We start from the raw sequence: 23,360 nt of genomic DNA, 5'->3' as shown, positions 1-23,360 counted from the left end.
AAAGGAGCAGTGTTCTGAAAAGATGCTAGTAATTTTATTTGCTTTCCAGTCGTGGGTGCTGGTATTGACTTGCAGCACCACTGCAGAGTGCAGCAGGGTAGGTGATGTGTTTGCCTGACCTTGAACTCTGAAGAGGGGATACGATGGCAAAGCTGAAAACAGTCTGTCGGGGATTTGGGAATTTCTGGAGTTCAGGCAGGGAAGGAATGATTTACAAGGAAAACTTATACACAGAGAAATGGGGCCAAACAGTTGAATGGTATTTCCTGGAGAACTGTTGCCTCCAGGCATGGGGGAGTGTTGGTTCTGGGAATGTTTCTTTCTGATCCCAGTGAACTCTCTTCCCTTGAAATCAACTGACATTTACACAGATAAGAGACTTAAAGCAGTTTACTATAAATGTTAGTATGTTATGTGCTAGGCTGGTCAATGCGTAACTGGTTATCTCAGGAGGATTTAGCTTCATTTTTTACAAGTTCAAATCCTTTGTTATTCTGAACAAAAATGATTTTTTTTTTCCTTTTGTGCTTCTACATTCCAAAATATAATTGCATTATCTGCTGTGTTCATTTGGAGACTAAGAGACAAATTGCACAATCTGTTTCAATGCTGTACTTGTGCTTTTGGGGGCAAACAAATTTGGACCTTACGTTTTGCTATTAGGTATCTCATTTAAAAGTGTAGGCTTCAGGGTCTGAGCTTTCTATAAGTGGGAAGCAAACATTCTACAGTAATGTAAAATGATAGCTAAACGTCTGTGTTCGCTTGCTGTTTTCAAATAGCTTGTTTTACAGATACAGACAATAGCTTCTTATCCTTCTAAGAGGCAGCAGAGGAATCAAACCTAAGCAATGCTTCCTTTTAATAGGCTTTTGAATTGATTTTTCAGCTTCTAGTGTTGGGAATGTGATTAGATTTCATGTACTAGAACTCCTTTCCAAAATGTGAAGTGCAGAGATTAGTCTGAGGAACCTTTTTTTCTTTCCTTTATCTTTTTTCTTCCAATTTTGTGGTTTTGCACATTTCTTTCATGCTTTATGTTATCAGAACTAGTAAGACCCATCCATCCATTCCAGGTTGTTCATATGGTATTTATGCCGGTTTTCAACTTTCATTCTGAAAAGTCAAGTGCTGTAGTAGTGTTGTATTAAAAACATTCCATATATTTCTAGTGAGTAACTCCCAACTTCTTAAAAAAATACATGAGGAGCACCTGGACCGGGGCACGTCTTGTTTGACTCCCAACTTCATTGTCCTCAGCATACTGTCTGCATCTCCTGTATCTTTAGTGGAGGGCTTTTCTCCTTCCTGAAGTTTGTCTGCAGGTGGTTGGGTACTCCTACAGTCCAGGACACATGAGAATATCTTTTAAAAATGGTGAGAAGATCAGTTGTTTGGAAAAAGTGTATTTCAGTGTTAAATACAGAGTTCTTTTAAAGATGGTGCCTTTACAGTACAGAAGTGAAGACAGAAAACCCAGTCATAATGGGGTGACACAGCACACAGTGCTTTCAGTGGCAGAGGTGCTGCAATATCTGAATTAAGTCTTGTTTAATTACCCTGTATTTATACTGAAATGCTGTATAATCAGATAGTAATTATGTCTTACAGATTGAATCCCGTTTATCTTTCCATCTCATTCCAGTGTTCTCTGTGTATGAGAAAGCTAAAAACTAATGCAGTTGTAGGGTTATTCTGTTCCATAAATGCTGATGCTTATCAATAGATAGTAAAAAACCTTAAAATAGGTAAATGAAAATTTAAATTACTTGTTTAGTAAAAATAGTTTTCCTAGTTATTGGCATCATTCCAAGCCAAGGAACTGAATTAAGGGTTTCAGACTGAGCCTTAGCTTGAGTTTTTCATAGATCCTGAGGCATGAGTGAATAATCTGGGAGCTGTAGCAGTTTTCTAGGGAGGAATGGGAAAAGGTGGATCCTTATTTTAACGAAGAGGAAGATTTTCATTGTTATGAAGTGCATGTGAGGTGGTATGTCAGAAAAATATTTAACAGCTACTGTAAGTATGGGTGTGGAATTGGACGAGTGCAAATGGCAAAATGCTGTTGATCTGAATTAATATGTCTGAAGCTTCTCCTGAAACTGTCAGTAGTTTAGCTTTGTAAACCAACATGCTCTGTTAGGACTGAAGTTCTGTGGTGAGTCATATTTATTGTGATACAATAGCAGAGCACACAGTGATATATACAGTTGGCTCAAGTCTCAATTAGGATTGTTTTTTTACACTCAAAATTTTGCTATGGGCTAAGACAGAAAAACATTATACACAGGTGCAAGGATTTATTAATCACGTTTAGTTAATATTTTATGAGTATAATTAAAGTACAATGCAATTGTTATTAGTCTTGTTCTAATGATGCTAACACTGTAGTCCAAATGAATTATTACAGAAAAGCTATACACAACGTAAAATTGCTCTAAACAGTGTAGGGTTACTTAGTAGGTAACTTGAGTGTTTGACAGATTATTAACATATATTGTAGTCACAGAACTAAGCTAGAACAAGTTAGGCAGAAGTCAATTTAATGGCTAGAGGATTGCTGTCACAGTTAAAACAAGGTAAAAGGCTAACACAAGTCAAGAGACTGCACTGTTATGCATGTGCAAAACCCGTGGACTTTTTCTGGTCACAGCAAAATCATATTTAATGGATTACGTGTTTAATTATATTAAAAAATTTAATTGTATGCAGAACTGTTGAAAATATTTACTTTAAATGTTAGAGATTTTAAAGACTAAATACTTCTATTTATTCACAACACAGTTCTCTACCGTCTTTTTGTAGCAGCTCTTTGCTTGTATGAGAAACCTTCCCTTTGTCATTTCCTGAGTTGTAATATGAGAATATGGGAGAACATTTTACAATATTCAGTTGGGATATTATATACTCATAGAAGAACTGAGCATTATATTCCACTGCTGGAAACCAGTTAGTTTTGGTGCTTCATTGGTGTTAAATCTCTGTTTTGTTTTAGCTTTTGGTTTGGGTTTATTTTATCATGTGAATGAACAGTTATTTCTGGTTTTCCTAATTTACATCCATAGCATCTTTCTTCTTTGAAGTAGCAATGCTAGTGTGTATGTTTTTATCTAGTGGAGATGTAAAACATGGTACTTATACTGTCTTCATTGTACCTTATCTGCTCTGTAGGGGATGGCCACTGAGCTGGTGATGCATATACATACTGGGAAAATTAGATGTTCCTTTGTTGCCAATGTACCAATGTTCTTGCCACCTACTTACTTGTCCAAATGCTGTCAAGAGTTATACTAATTGTTAGGCACTTTGGAGTTCTAGAGAACTGGTGCCATTTAGCACACATGTGACTCATTACAAATACTCTAGTTTTGCCTGATGTTCTCACAGTGCAGTTAATCCACCCTCCCCCTTTTGCTAGTTGAATGGTTCAGGCTTAGAGACAAGGGGAGACTCTTAGGTCATTTACAGAGGATCTCTATATTGAAATATTTAGACATGGGATAAAACCCATGATTCCAACATGTTCAATTCACTCAGTTTATTTTATACGTATATGAAAATCAGGTTAGAGAAAACATACTGTCCATTAAACCTTCATTAACCCTATAATGCCACACTGAAAAAGGCAAATGTTATAGTACTGAGTTAAGGCCAAGTACTTCTTGTGCTCTTCAGTTTAGACTTTATGAAGTAGATCTTTATTCTGTCTTACTTTGTGTTCAGTATTACCATTAAATTACTCCTGCTTTTCTACCTTGTCCATGCAGTGCCCCTTTCCAGACATTCTTTCCAATATGGGGGAAAAAAAAACCCTGAGGTGGATAGCACCTGTAAGTGAGCACTTCCATTATACAGGTAAATGACAAAATAATCTTCCAGAACATGAGAGCAATTCTAGAATCACAGAACAGCAGTGGTAGGAAGTCACTGTCAGCCCTGGTCCTCTGCTGAGAGCAGGTCCAGTGAAAGCAGGCTGCTCTGGGTTGTGTCCAGGTAGCTCCAAGAAATGAGATGGCACAGCCCATGGGTGACCTGTGCTGGTGTTTGACCTCCCTAACAGTAAAGATGTTTTTTATCTTGTTCAAAAAGAAGTTCTCATATTTCAGCTTCTACCTGCTGTTTTTGTCCGGGCATTAGGCGTTAACTGTGAAGGCTCTGACTCAGTATTCTTTACTTTTGCATTTATAAGAGCAAGTAGTGACAGGACAAGGGGGAATGGCTTTAAACTCAAATACAGTAGATTTAGATTAGATATTAGGAAGAAATTCTTCACATGAGGATGTTGAAGTTATTTAAAGCTAGTGTGAGCAGAAAACACCTGGGTGTGTCGGTAGAGATACTTACTGAAGTTGAAACTGGAGTATGTGATACTAGTTTTTTGCTGAAACAAAGAGGAGGGAAAATGAAAAATGTGGTAAAATGTATGTGAGGTTATATTTTAAACAAGTCCAGCAACAAGTAAATGAACATTTACGAAAATACTCTCAAATAAAAGTTAGGAATAATGACTTTCATTCTTGCTAGCAGCATTGTCCAGCCTTTTTTTTCTATTGCTTAAATACATTTATATGGATGATACCAAACATTCATAGCCAATAAGTTTTTTTGTATGATGCTGGTAGTGTGAATGCTGAAAAACTGAAACAATTGCTATCTGGAAAAGTTGTCATTATTTAAAGAAGTCAAGAATATTCAGTATGCAGCATGCAGGTTTGTGTTCGAGTCTGGTCTTGAATTGTGTTACCCTGTACAATTCCTTAGTTTTTCTGTGAAGCTTTGAAATCAAATTGTGAAATCAAGGTTGCCTGTACAGTCTTAATCCTTCATTTTGTCTAAAGAGCATATTACATTCCATATATATAGAAATATATACGTTTGTATAATGTCGTGCCCATTCTTTATGCCTACATACTCATCTGATTGCCAGAAATTTGTGAAAAGCATTTATATTAAACATTTAAATTAAGATCTCCCACTCTCATAAAGATACCATTTGGACAGCGGAATCAACAGTGCTAATTCTTCCATATTATGCTTTTCAAGACCAGGCCTTTAAAAGTGCATCTGTACAATAAGGATGAAGAACACAGTCCTTCCTTTGTTTTGAACTCCCACAGTTTACAGTCTCTTAATCTGTCCCTGGTGCAGCTAACACAAGTAGCTGTGTCTTCTACTGCAGTATTTCACATTTACCAAAATACCTTTTACTGAATGGGATGGATACCTTAACCCAAATCAAAGTCACAAAAGTCTATTAGAGTAAGATGCAATATTCTTCCATTTTAAGCAAAGGCTTATGAACCAAAATAAATAGGTTTGTGAAGCTTTGTTTTCACTTCTTGTCCAGTTTTGTCTGGCTTTTAGTAATTGAATTTTTGAAACCCTGTCCTCCGCAAAATCTAACTGCATTTCTACATTTCTTTTCTTGTGGTAATCACATCAGTTTTCAAATTGTTCGTATAACCTGGTTTTCCTTCTGATCTGCATGTTAATAACTTTGTTGGTCCGGTTTTCACCACCTCTGCTTTAGCATTCAAGCTTCAACTACATTAATGCTGAATGAGATGTTAAAGTTGCTTTTATGTACCTGTTCACTTCTTGGAAGCAAAAGATTTAACTCTGGAGAACTGGGAAAATATAGCTTAAAATTTGATCTCCATAAGCAGTCCAGATCTAAAAATTTCAAATATTAAAAGCACTTACATTTGTGGAAGTTTAAGTGCTTTGGTTTTTTTCCTAATGTTTTTCTGTTGCTGTCTTAGAGTATTCCAAAACCCTGAGGATTTAGTTTTGTTCTTCAAGTGCCAGTCTGTGTCTGACACTTAGGTTTAATGCTGTCGTTCAGACTCTTGTCTTGAACTATCCTTGTGTTAATACATTTAAGTCACTTTAAATATCAGTTCCTCTATAGGAAGCAATTTCTGATTTGACGAGGTGCTTAAGTGGTATTTAGCTTTGACTGTATGAAAACACTTTGATGTTCAGATTTGCACAGCTGATACTTTTATGCCGATAAGATTTATTTCATTAGCTTGTCTTATGCAGCAGTAGGTGATCAGGCTGTGAGGAAAGCAGTCTGCTTATTTAGGTGCTGTAATGTAGAGGTATAATACTGAGGAGATTTCATATTGACTACTTTTGAGGTCCTGAGTTTGAAAATCTGGCCACAGGAAATCTGTAGGATGAAATCATGTTGCACTGATATCAGTCTCTGCAGTTCAGTACATGTCTGGGCCAACTGTGAAGCAGTGATTTTTAGTCCAGTTTCTTCAAAAGTCCCATGCTTTGCTTTTCTTGTTAGCAGAACTGAGTGAGATCAGCCATAAGTAGGCCAGAGTGAACAAGAATGTGGTGAGGTAACATGAAACTAGTTAAAATTTAGAGTATTTAATATGCAGTACCATAAAGTATTTAGTTAATTCTAGACTATCCATAGAATGTAACATTCATATATGATTCTGAAGGGCTGTGGCCTTTAAATTTATTTGCATTATTTTTATTGCCAGGGATGGAGCATTCACAGCTTCCTTGAGCAACCTGTTCCAGTGCCTCACCAACCTCACAGTAAAGAACTTCTTCCTTCTATCTAACCTGAACTTTCCCTGTTCAGGTTTGAACCCATTCCCCCTTGTCCTGTCACTACAGTCCCTAATGAAGAGTCCCTCCCCAGCATCCCTATAGGCCCCCTTCAGATACTGGAAGGCTGCTATGAGGTCTCCACGCAGCCTTCTCTTCTCCAGGCTGAACAGCCCCAACTTTCTCAGCCTGTCTTCATATGGGAGGTGCTCCAGTCCCCTGATCATCCTCATGGCCCTCTCTGGACTTGGTCCAACACTTCTATGTCCTGATTATGTTGGGGACACCAAGGCAGTACTCAGTCTTCCAAGAGGGGTCTCATGAGAGTACAGTAGAGGAACAGGAGCTAGATGATCTTAAGGTCATCCCTAACTAACCACTCTATAGTTATAGAACCATATCTATTCTGCGACATAGGTGAGCATGGTTATTTAATAAAATTCATAAAGCTTTCAGAATTTCTGAATATGTACCTGTCAAGAAAACAGATTGTATCTCATTCCTTGTGTGCAGAAAGCAAATCTCTATTGGACACTCGTGATAGTATTGTGTATATTAGCAGTTGTGCCTAAGCAAACTTCTTTTAGGATAATTACTAAACTAAATGATTACTTGAGTTGAAATTCAGTTTAGTCAATGAAGGAGCAGAAAAAGCAGGATAAGTCTCAATTTAGGGAATTTAGTGATCTCAAAGTGATTACTAAATATTTCATTAGATTTTAGAAGAAAATCAAACAACTTCCTTGGGCTTTGCATTGGTAACAGCCACTCTTTTCTGTCTTTATCATGGTAGAAGCTTGAATAATGGCCAGAACATCCAAGTTCTACCATCCTGGTTGTACATAGAGCTACTGTGCCATCACTTGTGATGTAAAAAGAGTGCTTTTTTGGATAGCGTGTGATTGTCACAGTTCTGCAGCTGCTGCATCACACATTGCATAGTTAAGACAACTAAGCAGTGCTGTGATGTTGATTATAGCTTGTCAAACATTTCAGGCAGCTCTGTCCTTGACTAAACTAGGTATTTTCTAAAAGTATGGGTCTCCAACACCACCACTAAATTTCAGAATTTTCTGTTTTATACCATTTTAAACTCTAATATTGCACAGGCAAATATTCTCATGAAATTGATTTTTGTTTTCTTGAATGGAGAAATGAAATTGTTTTGGATGCTTTTCAACATCATTTCAGGAAGGTTTCCTTTTTAGTGTATGATTTCACGGACAGTTGAATAGTAATGTAGAGTAGGGCATGTTTTTATTTCTGACACTATCGTACATGTCTAGCAAAATATAAAACCACTTAGCATTGAAGTAGGCAGCTATTTTTGTCCTTACGTGTAACTACTGCATCTTATATTTAGCTTTTTGTTTGATTATAAATTGTGAGGGCAGGGACTTTTACATCATAAGTATAAAAGAACTTGTAAAAAATAGTGGGATTCTGTATCAATTTTATTTTATGATAGGATTAAAAATAAATTTACCTCTTCCTTGCAGTCTTGCCATCTCTCTCTGTTGATGTCTATTTACAAGAAGTCTGTGCCGAATTCAGAAGTTAGATTCTCATTCACCTGAAGGCATGAGAGGTTTTCTGGAAGGAAAGAAAGCTGTATGAAATAAAATTGATAGTGCTTTTATCTGGCATTCAGCACAGTGAACTCCTGCCGTAGTGATATTATAGATGTCCAAATGTTAATCATCACAGTATCTTAACTGTATTGCATTAATTATCGCTGATATTTTCTTTCTTTGAGAAGCATTGCTTTCTCTTCTCTTTCACCTCCTTCTATCTCCCTTTTTTCACTGCAGCTAATTAAGAGCTTCATTAAGAAAAGCATTAGTGTGGCAATCAGCTGGTGCACTGTTGTTTTCATCTACTCACACTGATGCAGCTGTGTAACTGATGCTCAGTATATTGAACTGAGAGTGATAAGTCTGCCAGTCATTGAAGTGTTGTCTAGCTCAAAAAGTGAAACATGATTTTCATTGCCAACACTGAGAAAATATCAGCAGAAAACCATTTAAGATGCATGTAAGCCAGTTTACAGCAAAAGAGCAAACAAGTCTATTGCCCAGGTGGATGACTCCTCTGTTTTAGAGCACTAAATAAATAAGTCTACTTTTTCAAGCTGCCTTGTTAAAGCAAACATATTGCTGGTGTTGCTATTTATTTATATTTCTTTGCATGGGTGAAAATGAAGCCTGAAGAATTTACTTGGTAAAGTCACAGGAATTTCAGATGTAAGAATTCTGCCTAGGGCATCTTTATGCTATCTCAGTGTTGTGCTGCTGAATTGATCTGTTTCTTGCAGTATTCCCTTACAAGCTTGGGTTAAGGAAAAGGAAGCCCAGCTTTCATACTTCTCCCTCCTTGGGATTTATCACAAATTTTTCTCCCTTTCTTACAAAGTTGTGTGTGTATCTTTAGTGTCATCCAGTCAGCTTGGAGTGACGTGTTTAATCAAGTGGTCTTACCTGTGGCTCTGGCTTAAAACAAGGATGGGATAGCCAGTGAATTCCTTAATCTTTCTCTTTGCAGACAGGACATTTAATTAGCCAATAGAGACATGCAGGCTAATTAGTGAGTTGGAAGATGCTGAGCATTGTCCTCTCCTGCTGAGAAGCTAGCTCAGTAAAGGTGAAGGTTTTAGTTAAGGAGTAGTTCAACCTGGGGAAAAAGTGAGTACAAAAAAATTCATCAACACCAGCTGAGCAGTATTTGCTCAGATAAAGTCCCCTGGGTAACTGACAGTGAAGTCTGTCAAGTTCTTAGTGGGGAGGCTTATATGATGTTACTTATACTTTTGAAAGTCATGTAGATAAAATTCTCAGTTGTTTTCAGATACATGCTATTAAATAAGACCTATGAAGTGTGCTACTAAGCGTTCCCTCGAATGAATATAACGGGAGCAAAGAAATTTATGAGGAAAGTGAAAGTTCTTGTCAAAACATTGAAAGTATTTGTTTCCCTTCAGGAAACAATGTAAAATGTGGAGCAGAATGCTAAGAGGTGATGTTACCAGTCTTTGCAACTTACATACAGAAGCCATTTCTTCTTCAGAGTATTGCTTTGCAACTCAAACAAAAAACAAGACAAAAAGAAAATCATAACCCAACAGTGTATGGAATTTAATTTCTCTTGGATATGCTGTCTTAACAATAAGTTTGTAGAAGAAAATGGTCTAACTAGTAAAACTAACTGTTTGGGATAATGTTTCACACAGTGATATGCACATGCTTTAATGTCTTAGTCACAAGTGTGGCATGTGGAAAGATTTGACTTCTGAGCAAGAAGGAAGTGACTTGGCTAAAGATACCTGGGTACATCTTATGTTTACAGATTCTTGGCACTTTGTTTTAGTTTTCTAGTGGTAATTATTTTTCCTGCTTATAAGTAAACCGATACGATACTCAACTGTGGCTCTAGTAGAGGCAAACTGTGGTCGAGCAGATTCCCTGCTATCGATTCTGTCCATGCAGAGAGTTCACCAGAGAATTGACACACACTTCCTTAAGTTACTTGTGTGTGGCACTCTGGTTATCACTCAACTGACAAGGAGAATTTAGGTAAGGTTTTACTCAAATTTAAGAGTGGCAGGGATTAGAAGTGATTGCATTCCTTTAGTAGCACTACTTGGTAGAGAGCAAACTCTGCTTTCCAGGGAAGGTATGGAATGTGCAGTCAGCATCTCTGATTGACTGCAGTCTTCTGGGAGCTCATATGAATATGAGTGAAAACTGTTCTTACCCACCTGTATCACTAGGTTAGTGTGAGAGAACATTTACAATTTGAAAAGCAAAATAACCATATTTAATATATACTGAGTGAAAAAAAAATGGAAATAGATTGGAAGTCTCTTAAAATGAGCCCCAGCAAGGCATCTGCTGCCTAGGCTGTATGGCAACTGGCAGGAGGTCCTGAATGCAGACTTCTAATTAAAAAAGCCCTTTATTTTCAAAATAATTTCCTAATTTATAGATGGGGAAAAACATTTTCTCTCATGCATAGATACATTGTTCTGCAGAGAGCCAAATGGGCAAAGTTTTTCTTTCAAGATGCTAGAAATGATAGGCAGATTGCAAGTAAGCCTTTTGAAGACTGCAAAGGATAAAGGTAACGAAAGCAGCATTCCTTGAAAATATTTGAGAGCTTTTTCTCTGTGTATTGAAAACAATTGGCAATAAAGAAAATACTTAGGGCCATCAAAGGGTAACGTTTCTGCCAGTGTGTATGCTGGCATCCTACTGCTTTTTTCTTTTAGATTAAAGTGATACATTGCTTTGCTTCAAGTTGTTTCTTAAAAAATTACTTCATAGCTTTAATTAGTCACTCCAGGCATTTTCTTTGCTAGTGCTTCATGTAGCATAAAAGCTAAAATACAAATGATGGCTTAGTGTTATTCGTGATTAGTGGCTTGATAACCTGATCCTCACAATTACAGAATTATAGAATCCCAGGTTAGAAAGGACTTTAAGGATTATCTGGTCCAACCTTTCTAGGCAAAACATGACCTAGACTAGATGGCCCAGCACATTGTCCAGCCAAATCTTAACAGTGTCCAGTGCTGGGGAATGCCCCACTTCCTGGGGAAATTATTCCAATGGCTGATTGTCTCATTGTGAAAAATCTTTCTCTTCTGTCCAACCATAATTTCCCTGGGAGTAACTTGTGCCCATGACCTCTTTTGCGTTCCATGTGACTCCTTGTGTAAAAAGACAGTCTCTGTTTTCCTTGTAGCCAGCTTTTAAATACTGGAACATGGTGATAAGGTCTCCCCTGAGCCTTCTGTTCTCTAGGCTGAACAAACCCATGTCTCTCAGCCTTTCCTCGCATGCAGCTTCCCAACCCTTGAATCACCTTTGTGGCTCTTCTCTGGACCCTCTACAGGCTCTCCACATCCTTTCTGTATATCAGGGTCCAAAAGCTGAACACGTTACTCCAGGTGACAAGTGCTGAGCAGAGTGGGATAGGCTTTCAAACAACAATTTCAAACAAATATCTGTCTTGTTTGATAAAAGAATAGAAAGGAATTGCTGGGTAATAACAGCTTGTGGTGTCTTCTGAATTGCCTTTAGTCAAAATTAGCAATTTTTAAACTTTTATCCTGTTTTGTTTCCTCTACCTTTACCATGTGTAATGGGCAGCAAAGATATACAGATGGACCCGTATGAGAATTAAGTCTTTTATGACTTCCTTGTAATGACTTCACCAGCCTGCTGCAGTTAGGAAAGTTTTAAAGATCACTTGTCATAATAAAGGTACACAGCCTTAAAATACCAGAGCAAAATTAAGAAATTGTGTATAGCATATTAAATAAACCACATGCTTGCACTGTTACATTTTCACATTTCTATTTGATTTTCTTTTTATGTGATTTTCCTTCCCCTGCCTTGTTGAAATATTGCAACTCACTCTCAAGAGGAAGATGCTTATAAATGGCTGAATGATCTGCTCACGTGGATATACTAACTAAATTCACGCTATAAGTGGAAGGGTTGGATAAGACCTTGTCATTTACTCTTCTTCCTTATTATAGGACTTTCTTTACACTATATTCTCAAGTGCTTTGTCTCATTGAAAAAGAATCACTAACTGTGAGAGTGTATAAGATATCTTGTGATAACAAAAGGGAGGGATAAAATCTGAGCAGTCCTTAGTACAGAAAGATTTCTTAGTTTCATTTGTAATAGATCCTTCAAGGTCTTTGTGATAGGATATCATTGAGCTCAGGTCTGAAGGAGCACTCATCTTCAGTGTGTGCCTAATCTGTCCATATTCAGTGCATGTTCTTGTGCTACATTTTTTTTGCTTTTCATCCAGTAACTGAAACTAAGTACTGTTTTTATGATTAACTCTAATCAATATTATATATTTTGTGCAAATTACATAAAATATATTCTACTTATTTACATTACCTATTTTAGTAAATATTTTAATGATGAGGTATAATTAACCAATAAACATACTGGCTGATTCAGTCTATGGGGTACACACCAAACTTTCATTTACACAGATACAGAGTATTACCACTGAGGTATTGATATTTGTTGGTGGGGTAGAGCAGAATTTTGACCTCCTGTGTTTTCTGACCATGTTAACAGTCCTCCATGGTGCTCTGTAGTGTTCAGCCGTGCCTAACCTATAAAATATGATTTTTCTCTGACATGCTGTTTACATTCAAGATTGATCTAACCATCAGTTTTTGTTTATCCCCAAAAGCAAGTCAGTACTGATCTACCTTACCATAAGCCGCTAAATCCACTTCTACTATAATTTTTCATCCTTTTTCTTTACTTATGTTTGAAAATCCTCTTAGTCCATCCTGATACATTTTTATATTACCCTTCTCCTGTGAGTATTGTCTTAATTCCTTTTTCTTGTTTCTTTCATGACTTTTTCTCTAAAGGAAAACTACTGAGAGAAAATTCTTCCCCATCTGATCTAGAAAGAGCAGTATCATCTCTTCCACTTGACAAAACTTGTGGCAGTTTTGTGCTCTTAAAAATTCACTTATTTTCTAAATTGATTCTTATACTGGCAATGGGTAGATCAGTGTTCTAACTCCATGTTTATAATTGCATCCTTAAATCAATATTCGCAAAGATCTTGGAAAGGAATTAACTGCTCCTTCAGTTTAGGTTGAGAGTAAAGCAATTCTCCAACAACCAAATCAATGTTAAGGGAACAAACCCAGTGCAAGATCTTTCCTATACTTAAATCATGAAGTTAATTTTGTTTAACAAAAGTACTCTAAATTGAATATTATACTATAAATATAGTCTGATCCAGAGCTAACGATGAAATCACTGCAACAGGTTTTGTGACAGTAAAAAGGTAGGGGGTTTGGTGAATTTCAAACATACCATAATTCACTTTTTTGTGTTATTTTACACTATTTTTAGTAATATGAAGACCATAGACAGCAAATGTACGTAATTTCACTGGGCAAGGCTGCCCAAGGAAGTTTTGAATGCTCCATCCCTGGCAGTGCTCAAGGCCAGGTTGGACAGGACTTTGAGCAGCCTGGTCTAGCAGAAGGTGTCCATGCCCATGGTATTGGATGATCATAAGGTCCTTTCCAACCCAAACCATTCTATTCTTTCCACAAGAATGTTCCAGTAAATTTTGATAAGTGAAAGTATTTTTATCAAAGTATGGAGATGGTATTACATACTGTGAAGATGTTTTTGTTGGCTTTGTTAGTTGATCTAATGATGATGGCTAATTTTGGGCTTACCAGAAGTAAAATAAATATTAGCAATGATGTGACAATGAGATTTACTTACTGCTATTAGAAAGTGATAAGTGTTCACTGTCATGTGAAAAGGACATATTATTTGAGAGGTCTGGTTATTAGAAAAAAAAGATGAATATACGATTGCTGGCAATCAAAATAGCTTGATGTGAAATCAATAATTGTGATTATTTATTTTCTGTGGGATTACTGAATTAAAAATCATTCATGAAACACATGTAAATTTAGTATTTTTTCCTAAGGATTGACCTGTGCAGTAAGCCCCAGCCTGCAGTGAGCACACCTCTCCCTGAGCTGACTGTGGGAGAGAACTGTGCTTCTGACACATGGTGCTCCTGCATTTCCCCATTCTGAGCTGCAGGCAGCTAATGCACTTGAGTTTCTGTACACGATGAAGCAAGCTGCTCTCTCTGATCTTTACTTTGCAAGGTGAAATGCCAGCAAATCAAGATTAAAAACATCTGCAGATGACTGCAATTTTTGATGGATTTGGACTGCAGGCCATAATTCAGTGCTTAATCTCCCTAAGGTTGGCAGCACAGGGAGCTGAACCTCAACTAGCTTCTGCACGTGGCTCTCCCTGGGAAGCCAAGGCACTTGGCAGCTTGTTTTTTCTATATCATCAATCAACACAGCAGGCTTTAACTAACTTGTGCCGGTGACACCAGCTGTTGCTAAGCATTACTCTGGAAATGGATTGGTCATCCACTGCAGTGGGATTCTTATCTCTTTATGGGCAATATTTTTTAATTTACTTTTGATAGTTGCAGTAAATTCAGAAGTTATTTATTAGCATGTCAGTATTAATAATAGAACACGCCCTATGCAATAAGTACTGATCATAACAAAGCCCTCTGCCTTTTTCCAGCCCCAAATAAGCAGGCCAATTCAGATACTTAATCCAAGCATTTGCTTTTTATGAAAAGCTTTTAAGATAGTGTGGCTTCTCATATAGAAGGGGCTAAAATTTCACTGGGGACTAAAGTATTTGGTTTGTAGGGTGCTTAGCACTGCTGTTATTTGCATAGTATGATACATCATTTGAAATTAAGAATTAATATATTTTTAAGCCATTTTACTTCAGAAATAAAAACCCCTGTGAATTATCACTTTTGAAATACTAATTTTAATCCAGCTTTGAATTATGATTAATGATCAATGATATAAATTAATTTGGACTTAAATAGGATGTTGGCTCACCTTCAACACTGTCACTTTGTGCTATAGGGACATAGGCAGAGAAAGTTGGGGCTGTTCAGCCTGGAGAAGAGAAGGCTGCATGGAGACCTCATAGCAGCCTTCCAATATCTGAAAGGAGCCTATAGGAATGCTGGGGAGGGACTCTTCATTTGGGACTGTAGTGACAGGACAAGGGGTTAGGGTTAGGGTTCAAACTTAAACAGGAGAGCTTTAGATAGGATGTAAGGAAGAAATTCTTTCCTGTTAGGGTGGTGAGGCACTGGAATGGGTTGCCCAGGGAGATTGTGAATGCTCCATCCCTGGCAGTGTTCAAGGCCAGGTTGGACGAGGCCTTGGGTGGCATGGTTTAGTGTGAGGTGTCCCTGCCCGTGGCAGGGGGTTGGACCTAGATAATCTTAAGGTCCTTTTGAACCCTAACTATTGTATGATTCTATTCTATGATTGTAGTGAGCACACTATCACTTTCTAGGCTTAAAGAACATCATTCATGTCATCTTAAGTGATCAGTTCATGTTTTTATCAGTTACAGGGAGCTTTTACTTTTCCCTACTAGCTGCAGGATTTTTACCAGCCTTCAGGCTGACTCATTAACCACTATTCTTTTGTCTAGTGAGTTTTTTACCCATCTGGTTTCCCTCCATCCAGATACAAGAATATTGTGGCAGGCAATGTCAAAGACCTTTCTAAAGTTAAGGTAAATGACACCTGTTGCTCTTCCCCCGTCCATAAATCAAGTCATTGTACCAATATCCATAAATCAGTCATTGGTCAAGCATGATTTATCATACAGAAATCCATTTTCTGTTTCTAGACACTCTTTTCTCAAAAGTGTGCTCCAGATTATTTGCTCCTTGATTTTTTCCCAAGGACAAAAGTGAATCTGACTTGGCTGTATTTCCCTGGATTATACTTTTGGCCTTGATGCTTACTTTCCCCCAGTCACCAGGGATATCCCCCAGTCTCCATGACCTTTCAAGGACAATATAGAGTTGTGTTAGAAGGACATTCGCCAGTTCTCTTAGAGTCATAGGATATTGGAATTGGAAAGGACCTTAAGATCATCTAATTCCAACCCCCTGCTGTGGGCAGGGACACCTCACACTAAACCATGTCTCTCAAGACTCTGTCCAGCCTGGCCTTGAACACTGCTGAGGATGGAGCATTTACCACTTCTTTGGGCAATGTGTTCCAGTGCCTCACCACTCTCACAGTAAAGAACTTCTTCCTTATATCTAACCTGAACTTCCCCTGTTTAAGTTTAAACCCATTCCCCCTTGTCTTGAACTCTTTTGGATACAACCCATCGTGTCCTGTATACCTTTATGGTTTGAGTTCTCTCAAGTAATCCCTGATTCAATCCTCATCCAGTGGTGATAGTTCTTGTTGAACATTTTCACTGATCACAGGGGCTGGGAGAATGACTGAGGCAAAGGCAACTCTGTTGTTTCCTCACTTTATGTAGTAATCAAAAGGTATATAATGAATTCTTTATTTCCAAAGGTGAGGGCAAGACAAACTTCTTTATATAAAATTATTTTGACTTATTGTTGTCTGGATCTTGCTTTTGCTGTGTGTGAGGCAACTCATTAATCATGGATCACTGCGGATTTTCCTGTGACATAGCTTGATATATGTAACATATCCAAGACAAAGACTGGGGAGTCTGGTGTAATGATGGTGAGTGGAGGGAAATAGGACTTTCTAGCAGCGTTGGAAGCAGCAAGGCCAGCTCTTCAAGGCTTAGCCACTGCTCTCTACTCTTTTCTTCATCTCTGCTCCCTCCAGCAAAACCAGTAAACATTAGGTTTTGCTTGCACTGTTGGGAGCCCTTTAGCTGTCTCAGAACTGTAATTCATTTTAAGAGACTGAGAACAAGAGGACAGAATTTCAATTGCAGACTCATTTCTGGTGGGTCTGTAGAAATGGGTGGCTGAAGGAAAGTGATTGACAGTAGGAAGGTTGTCAGTACTGTAAAGGTATAGGATCATCCATTTAGAACTCAATCTTAGTGAATTTAGCTGCATGCTTTACATCTATTTGTTAAATCTAGCTGCATCTATCAATTATCTACATTATTTCACTGAAGTATGTCTAAAGAGGCTTGTATGATAAAGTATCAGTAGCAAAGCTCAAACAAATTTACTGTAGAGACAAATAAATACAACATTTCAGGTGTAACAGCCTAACCAGATGTCATTTCTGAGCCCATGGATTGTAGTTAATTAAATTGTGAAAGACATTTGCGCATAATCCAGCATGTGCTGTGGCAGACACCTTTTGCTTGCTGGTTTTATGAAGATCACTTGGTGTTGCAGCTCATGCCTGCAGCGTGAGAATGTTCCTTAGTGTCTTGCTGCCTGGTTTGCTTTGTATGTTGCCATCCAAAAGGGATGTTACCTGAGTTAAATCACTGTTTATTCTGATGTCATTCTTTATGTATCTTTCTGCATAAGGATAAAAAGAATGTAACTATAAAACCTTTTGTAAACAGCTTTGAAATCTGATGCAAAGTGCTGTAAAAAGTGAATTTACTTACATACATTTGAGAAACTGATATGGACGGTTCTGGGAAAGGGATGGATCTGCCCTTTCCTTGAACAGGTCATTATGGCTCTGCTCTGTGTTGGGACAGTGACCTGGATTACCTGTCATTGTAAAGGGCAAAGATGTTTCAGGTAAAGAAACCATCTTCTCCTGTGTGAGTGTAGTCTTCCCTAGTAACATTGGACAAAGCAATCGTTGCAGTGTGAGGACGAATGATGTGAAGTACTTTCTATCTCTGCATAGTGTATGCTGCAGGAAGATAATGATAAAAGAGTTTTCCATTCCAAAGGGAATAAAGCCAAGCCATATGGTGTGTGTGGTTGTCTTGTGGGCAAGCTATACCTCTTCATCTTTCACCCATGAAAGTAGAATTTGTCACCTCATAGTATAAATGCAGTTTATCTTCTGCTTTGTTCCTTTTTCTCCTTAGTTTTGTTTTAGAGATTGAGCTGTATGAAAAAGCATGCTTTTTCAGAAATTAAGTTGAGAAAAGGGTTCTTTTAACAGTTTTAAATCTGCAGCCATCTCTTACACTTCAGAAGAACACATTCAACATGTTCATTAGCTGAGAGTTTTACCAGACATTGAAAATATGCTTGTGCTGCACTTTTAAGTTACTTATGGACTGTGCATTGCTGTGCAGCTATCAAGCACACTTGCCAGTCAGTCTGGTCTGAGTGCTCATCCTGTATTATTTAGGCATTCACAGGGCCTGAATTTATGGCTTGAATGGAATTGTGGCTGCAAAAGTTACAGAGGTGTGGGTACTTTGTGACTTTTATTAACTTTGGCATAATTCCTTTCTCATTTTATTCAGCTTTGTCCTAGTTAATGCATAAACGTTTGGCATTTCCAGTCTTTAAATGTCATATTCATGCAGTGGAAAAAACTGGTATTGAGTAGGTTCCATCGTAACAATGGGATAGAAGACTTATCTTACCTATTTTTGAGTGTTGGGTGTTCCTAAGGTTACCTGAAGGACACCTCTTTCTCTGCCCAGATACAAGATGCCTATCATGTATCTGTACAATCATGAAGTGTTAATAAGCTAGAGTCAAGACAAGTATATAGGGCACACCACTTGTAGCTGGAAAAATAGTGAATGATAAAACTTTTTAGGCAGCCTGAACCACTAGAAGATGCGTTTGTCATCGTTTTGTTTTTCATGAGGATGTTGAATCTGATGCAACCATTGTTATTCTTGTGTTTCAGGTGCTGTAGCTGTTTTGATCCCTCGCCTAGACCTGGTGATTTCTTTTGTTGGAGCCGTCAGCAGCAGCACTCTGGCACTGATTCTGCCACCTCTGGTTGAAATCCTCACTTTCTACAAGGAAAACTTAAATTTGTGGACAGTATTCAAAGACATTTTTATAGCTGTCATTGGAGTTGTTGGATTTTTAACAGGGACGTATGTGACAGTTGAAGAAATCATTTATCCTGCATCCAGAGTTCTAGCGAATGCAACAGAGAGCATCGCTGCAGATGTCAATGTTACAAACATGGCGGCTGGTTTACAGTAATAACCAGGCACTGTGAACTTGATTCTTTTAACAAGAAATCCTAGATGGATGGCAGACCTATGGATGGGACAAATTCCAATGGATTTTAAATGAAATTTTGAAAAATAGCATGCAGCCTTTTCTTATTCTGTTGCTTGTTGTTTCCTTCATTCCTTCCCATCTGCTACCGGAATTAACTCCTTTGCTCCCAGCCTCTGCTCATGTAGTGAAAAACTGAATTAATGTCAGGATTTAAAGTATATACATGAAAATAGGAAGGAAACATGATTTTAGGTTATTTGCAAGAATATTCTTTTAATAAAGAAGTCAGGATTCCTTCTTTGTCAGAAAAGATGGAAGTCAGCCCATTCATCGTATCCAGGTAGCAAGTCTAGGCATAACTGTTTTCACTCCAGCTCTGTTGTAAGGGTTGGAGTGGGAGCTTGGTAATGCATGGACCTTCTCTTGCTGCCTCTGATGGGGTGAATCGCACCCCAGTGAACCAGGGGCACTGCAGTTGCAAAATAGAGCAGCTGTGTTTTTCATTGCCTTTCTGGGGACTTGAATGTGTGCTGTGGAGAAGTTCTTGGGTAGTTGCAGTTGCCTGGCTCTGGTTCCTGGGAGTCACTATGTCTGGAATCAGAGTACTGTTCAGAATGACTGTGACGCTTGTTCAGTCTTTTTACATTGGCTCCAACGGAGGGGTTTCAAGTAACTGGAAGGCTCAAGCTGTCTGTGGCTAGCGTAGCAGGCTGCTGCTACTGGTGGCTTACATGACAGTAAGCATAAAGGCATTTCTTTCATGCTGACCATCTTAATGTCCAAGCTGAAGAATGGACAAGACTGTAGGGTAAGGTTTAGAGGTAAAGGATGGGCCTTTTATTAGGCTAAAAGTTAGCTAGTTAGGAGTGTTCTTGCCACCTTATGTGATCTGTTACTGTATGTTTCTGTACCATGAGATGTTCAGCATGCCAGACACCTGCTCCAGGGAAATGGCAACTGTGATGCTCAGTAGAGCCACAGAGGTCTGACTGTCCAGAGCAGCTTAAAGATTCACAATGTTAATTTCTGTATGAGGAAGGGAAATACGAGACAAAACTTTCTAGAATGGAGCTTTTGCCATACTCTCTTACATAAAAGGTATGAGTTATTTGTGAAAGAGCTTATGATTCCACAGCACTGTGAGCTGGGGGGTCACCAGGGATGTCTGTTTTGAAGCCCTTACTTCAATAATGCCACCTGCCTGCAGGTTGTCTGAAGAAATGACTCAGGACTTGCTTTCAACTACTGGTGCTCTGTGGAGAGGTACAGTTCATGAGACCTAGGGTATACATGTGAAAATACAGTATTTTTTAGAAAGCAATTATATATCCCTTTGAATTTTGAATGAAAAGTTGCAGGATGTTGTTTCTCAGAGCAATATTACTTTCATAATGCAAAAACATTGCATGATAAGCAGTTTATTTTTGTACATTAGGTAACTGCTGTCCTGACCATTTTTTACACCATTTCTTGAGCCTTGATTTCAGCTATAGAAATGCATGAAATACTGTTTGGATTATTTTATCTGTTACTAGAAGTCTGTAGACTGACTTTCTATAGACTGCCTATCTATATTTCTATTGGAACATACAGTCATTATTTTTGCATTCTTATATTCTGCCTTAAATAGAATCATAGAATCATAGAATAGTTAGGGTTGGAAAGGACCTCAAGATCATCAAGCTCCAACCCCCCTGCCATGGGCAGGGACACCTCTCTCTAAACCATATTACCCAAGGCCTCAACCAACCTGGCCTTGAACACTGCCAGGGATGAAGCATTCACAACTTCCCTGGACAACCTATTCCAGTGCCTCACCATCCTAACAGGAAAGAATTTCCTCCTTATATCCAATTTAAACTTCCCCTGTTTAAGTTTTAACCCATTACCTCTTGTCCTACCACTACAGTCCCTAATGAAAAGTCCATCCCCAGCATCCCTATAGGCCCCCTTCAGATACTGGAAGGCTGCTATGAGGTCTCCACGCAGCCTTCTCTTCTCCAGGCTGAACAGCCCCAACTAACATGCCCGTTACTGATTTGTGCTTCCTTTGTCTATTTTGGAAGGAAAAACAGAACAAGTTGATGAGCCAGTAATTGAGTCGAAATGAGATTTGTTCGCCAAGGCTGCAACACCAAGTTCCCAACTGGAATCCTGACCTTTCAGGGTCCATATTTGGCTTTTGGGCTTATACTTCATAGACGACTTCAACTCCAAATGATAAAGCTATATTTTCTGGTTTTGTTTTCTAAAAACACTATATTTTGTAGGATAACAGAACTGTATTTATCATTCCTGCTATGAAGAAATTTCTTTTTCTAAGGAATATTTTTAATGGTAACATTCTCCCCCTAAGAAATATGGTTTGCTAAAATCTCTCTACTGTATTTATACAAATTAAGATAGAAATATGTGTTACATTTTGCTTGCTTTCAGTATATTTCTCAGAAATACTGAACCATATTACAGTGCTACAGTAATATAATGCTTTATGCATCTATATATTTTCCCTTCAGAATGTTTCCCCAGTTATCTACCATGTGGTGACTGTATTTCAGCACTTTCATCTCCATCTTGATGAGGGCATTTCTGACAAAGATTTGTTTTAACATGTAGTTCAAACTGCCTTTGTTTGTTCAAGTAAATAGATACAATAATGCTGTTATTTTCATTGTAGCATGGGTAAAGTTAAATACTTGGCAGGCACTTTAAAGGGATGAGTCTCTGCAGATATGATACTGCAGAATAAACCTTTCATATGAAAGTGCCACAGAGGAGCAAACACAGGTACTTAACAGAAGCAAAAGGTAACTTCAGCTTTTCATCTTAAAGTTTTTTTAGTCTTTAAACTGTTTTAAAAGACATTGAATCTAAGTGTTTCCATCTGTTTCGTAATGAATCTGTTGTTTACCTAAACTGTACCTTGCATGCTGATCATAGAATGTATTTCTGTGCAGCATGTTTTAATTGACATTTAAATACTTCTACATGGAACATTTTTAGTAGGTCTGGTAAGATTAAAATGCAGGTCATTTTTCTTGGTACTTTTGCATCTTTCCACCCATGTGTGTTTGGAGAGTAAAGGACTGTCATGTCCATTCATACCGTCTGTTCTGCATCGATTGTGTCCTACTGAGCAGCTCTGAGAAGGTGCTTCAGCCAGGGTGCAGAAGGACTTGACCACTTGGAGTTAGTGACAGTGCAAGTGACATGGTACTGTTAATGAAGCTTTGCTGAACTGGGTATCTACAACCTGAATAGGCAGCCTTGATACCCAGGTGAATGGAGCATATCATTCTGTAAGTCAGGCAACTTTTTGAGAAGCTTGCTAGGTTTGAGGAATCTAATCTTTGCCATCAAGCTATGGATAACCTGGCTCAAATACAAACCCTTACACATCTTACTGCTGCGTCTGACCAGGGTGCAGCCTGTTAAGGAGCAGATCTTCAAACCGGTGCGTTGCCGTTGACTGAGCAGGTATGAAGTAGTGTGTCTATGCAGCGGGTCAGTGTTGTCATGTCTAGCAATGTTGTATCTTTTGAATCTTTGTTTATTAATATGTTTTGCACAGTGTCAATTTTCTCCTACAGTGTAGGGCTTCTGTTACTTTAACACTCATACAGTGCATTTGCATGGCCTGCTCTTTCAAATAGAAAGAGTCAGGAATCAGATTATCTTGCTTTGGATGAGATTAAAATGTCATGTAATAAAAACCTACTAAGTCTGAATAATAAGAGAGTTCCTGTGAAACATTGCCAAAGATTTAAAAGAGGAAATTCTGACAGAAACCTCTTCTGAATAATAAGAGAGTTCATTCAGCTTTTAAAGTACTGTAATATAAATTGCAAGTTAAGACGCAGGGAGTGAAGCTGAGAGATTTAATAGATACAGTTTACATGAATATATATTTAAGATGGAAATGTACTTTAGCACAAGCTAAATTAAACTGAAAGATGTATGTGATTGGCTTATGTTCCTGACAAGGAACAGAAAGCTATTATATTTATATACTGTACATGCACTCATATTTTGCAATGTAATATTGTTAACAGTTTTAATGTAATTTAATCATTAGCTGTGCTGTAAGTAACTGGATCATTTTCTTGTCTGTAACTGTTCATACTCAAATATTGGGCAAGTAAGAGGGGGGTTTGCCTAATGTTCTGTAACTTAAATCTTCTGTATCAATAAAGATTACAGTAATATTACCCTGCTAACTCACTGTTATCCTGCCTGTCACC

At 38.0% G+C, this 23,360-nt stretch overlaps 1 protein-coding gene across 2 annotated transcripts in view; it reads left to right on the top strand.

Annotated features, from left to right (window-relative positions):
• The window catches only part of SLC36A4 (solute carrier family 36 member 4), a 61,560-nt gene extending 40,813 nt beyond the window's left edge, over window positions 1–20,747 (top strand). For both annotated transcript variants that reach the window (XM_061343787.1, XM_061343788.1), the window contains one exon: window positions 18,791–20,747. In XM_061343787.1, the coding sequence (XP_061199771.1) occupies window positions 18,791–19,098 (308 nt within the window). In that variant the 3' untranslated portion in view covers window positions 19,099–20,747. The remainder of the gene's footprint in view (window positions 1–18,790) is intronic.
• The last annotated feature ends 2,613 nt before the right edge of the window (window positions 20,748–23,360 follow it).

This window comes from Neopsephotus bourkii, unplaced genomic scaffold (assembly GCF_033783945.1).
Source record: "Neopsephotus bourkii isolate Nb327-2 ecotype Australia unplaced genomic scaffold, CSIRO-AGI_Nbou_v1 NB_1825, whole genome shotgun sequence".
In the NCBI taxonomy this organism is placed as follows: Eukaryota; Metazoa; Chordata; class Aves; order Psittaciformes; family Psittacidae; genus Neopsephotus; species Neopsephotus bourkii.
This window is presented reverse-complemented; position numbering and strand designations above follow the sequence as displayed.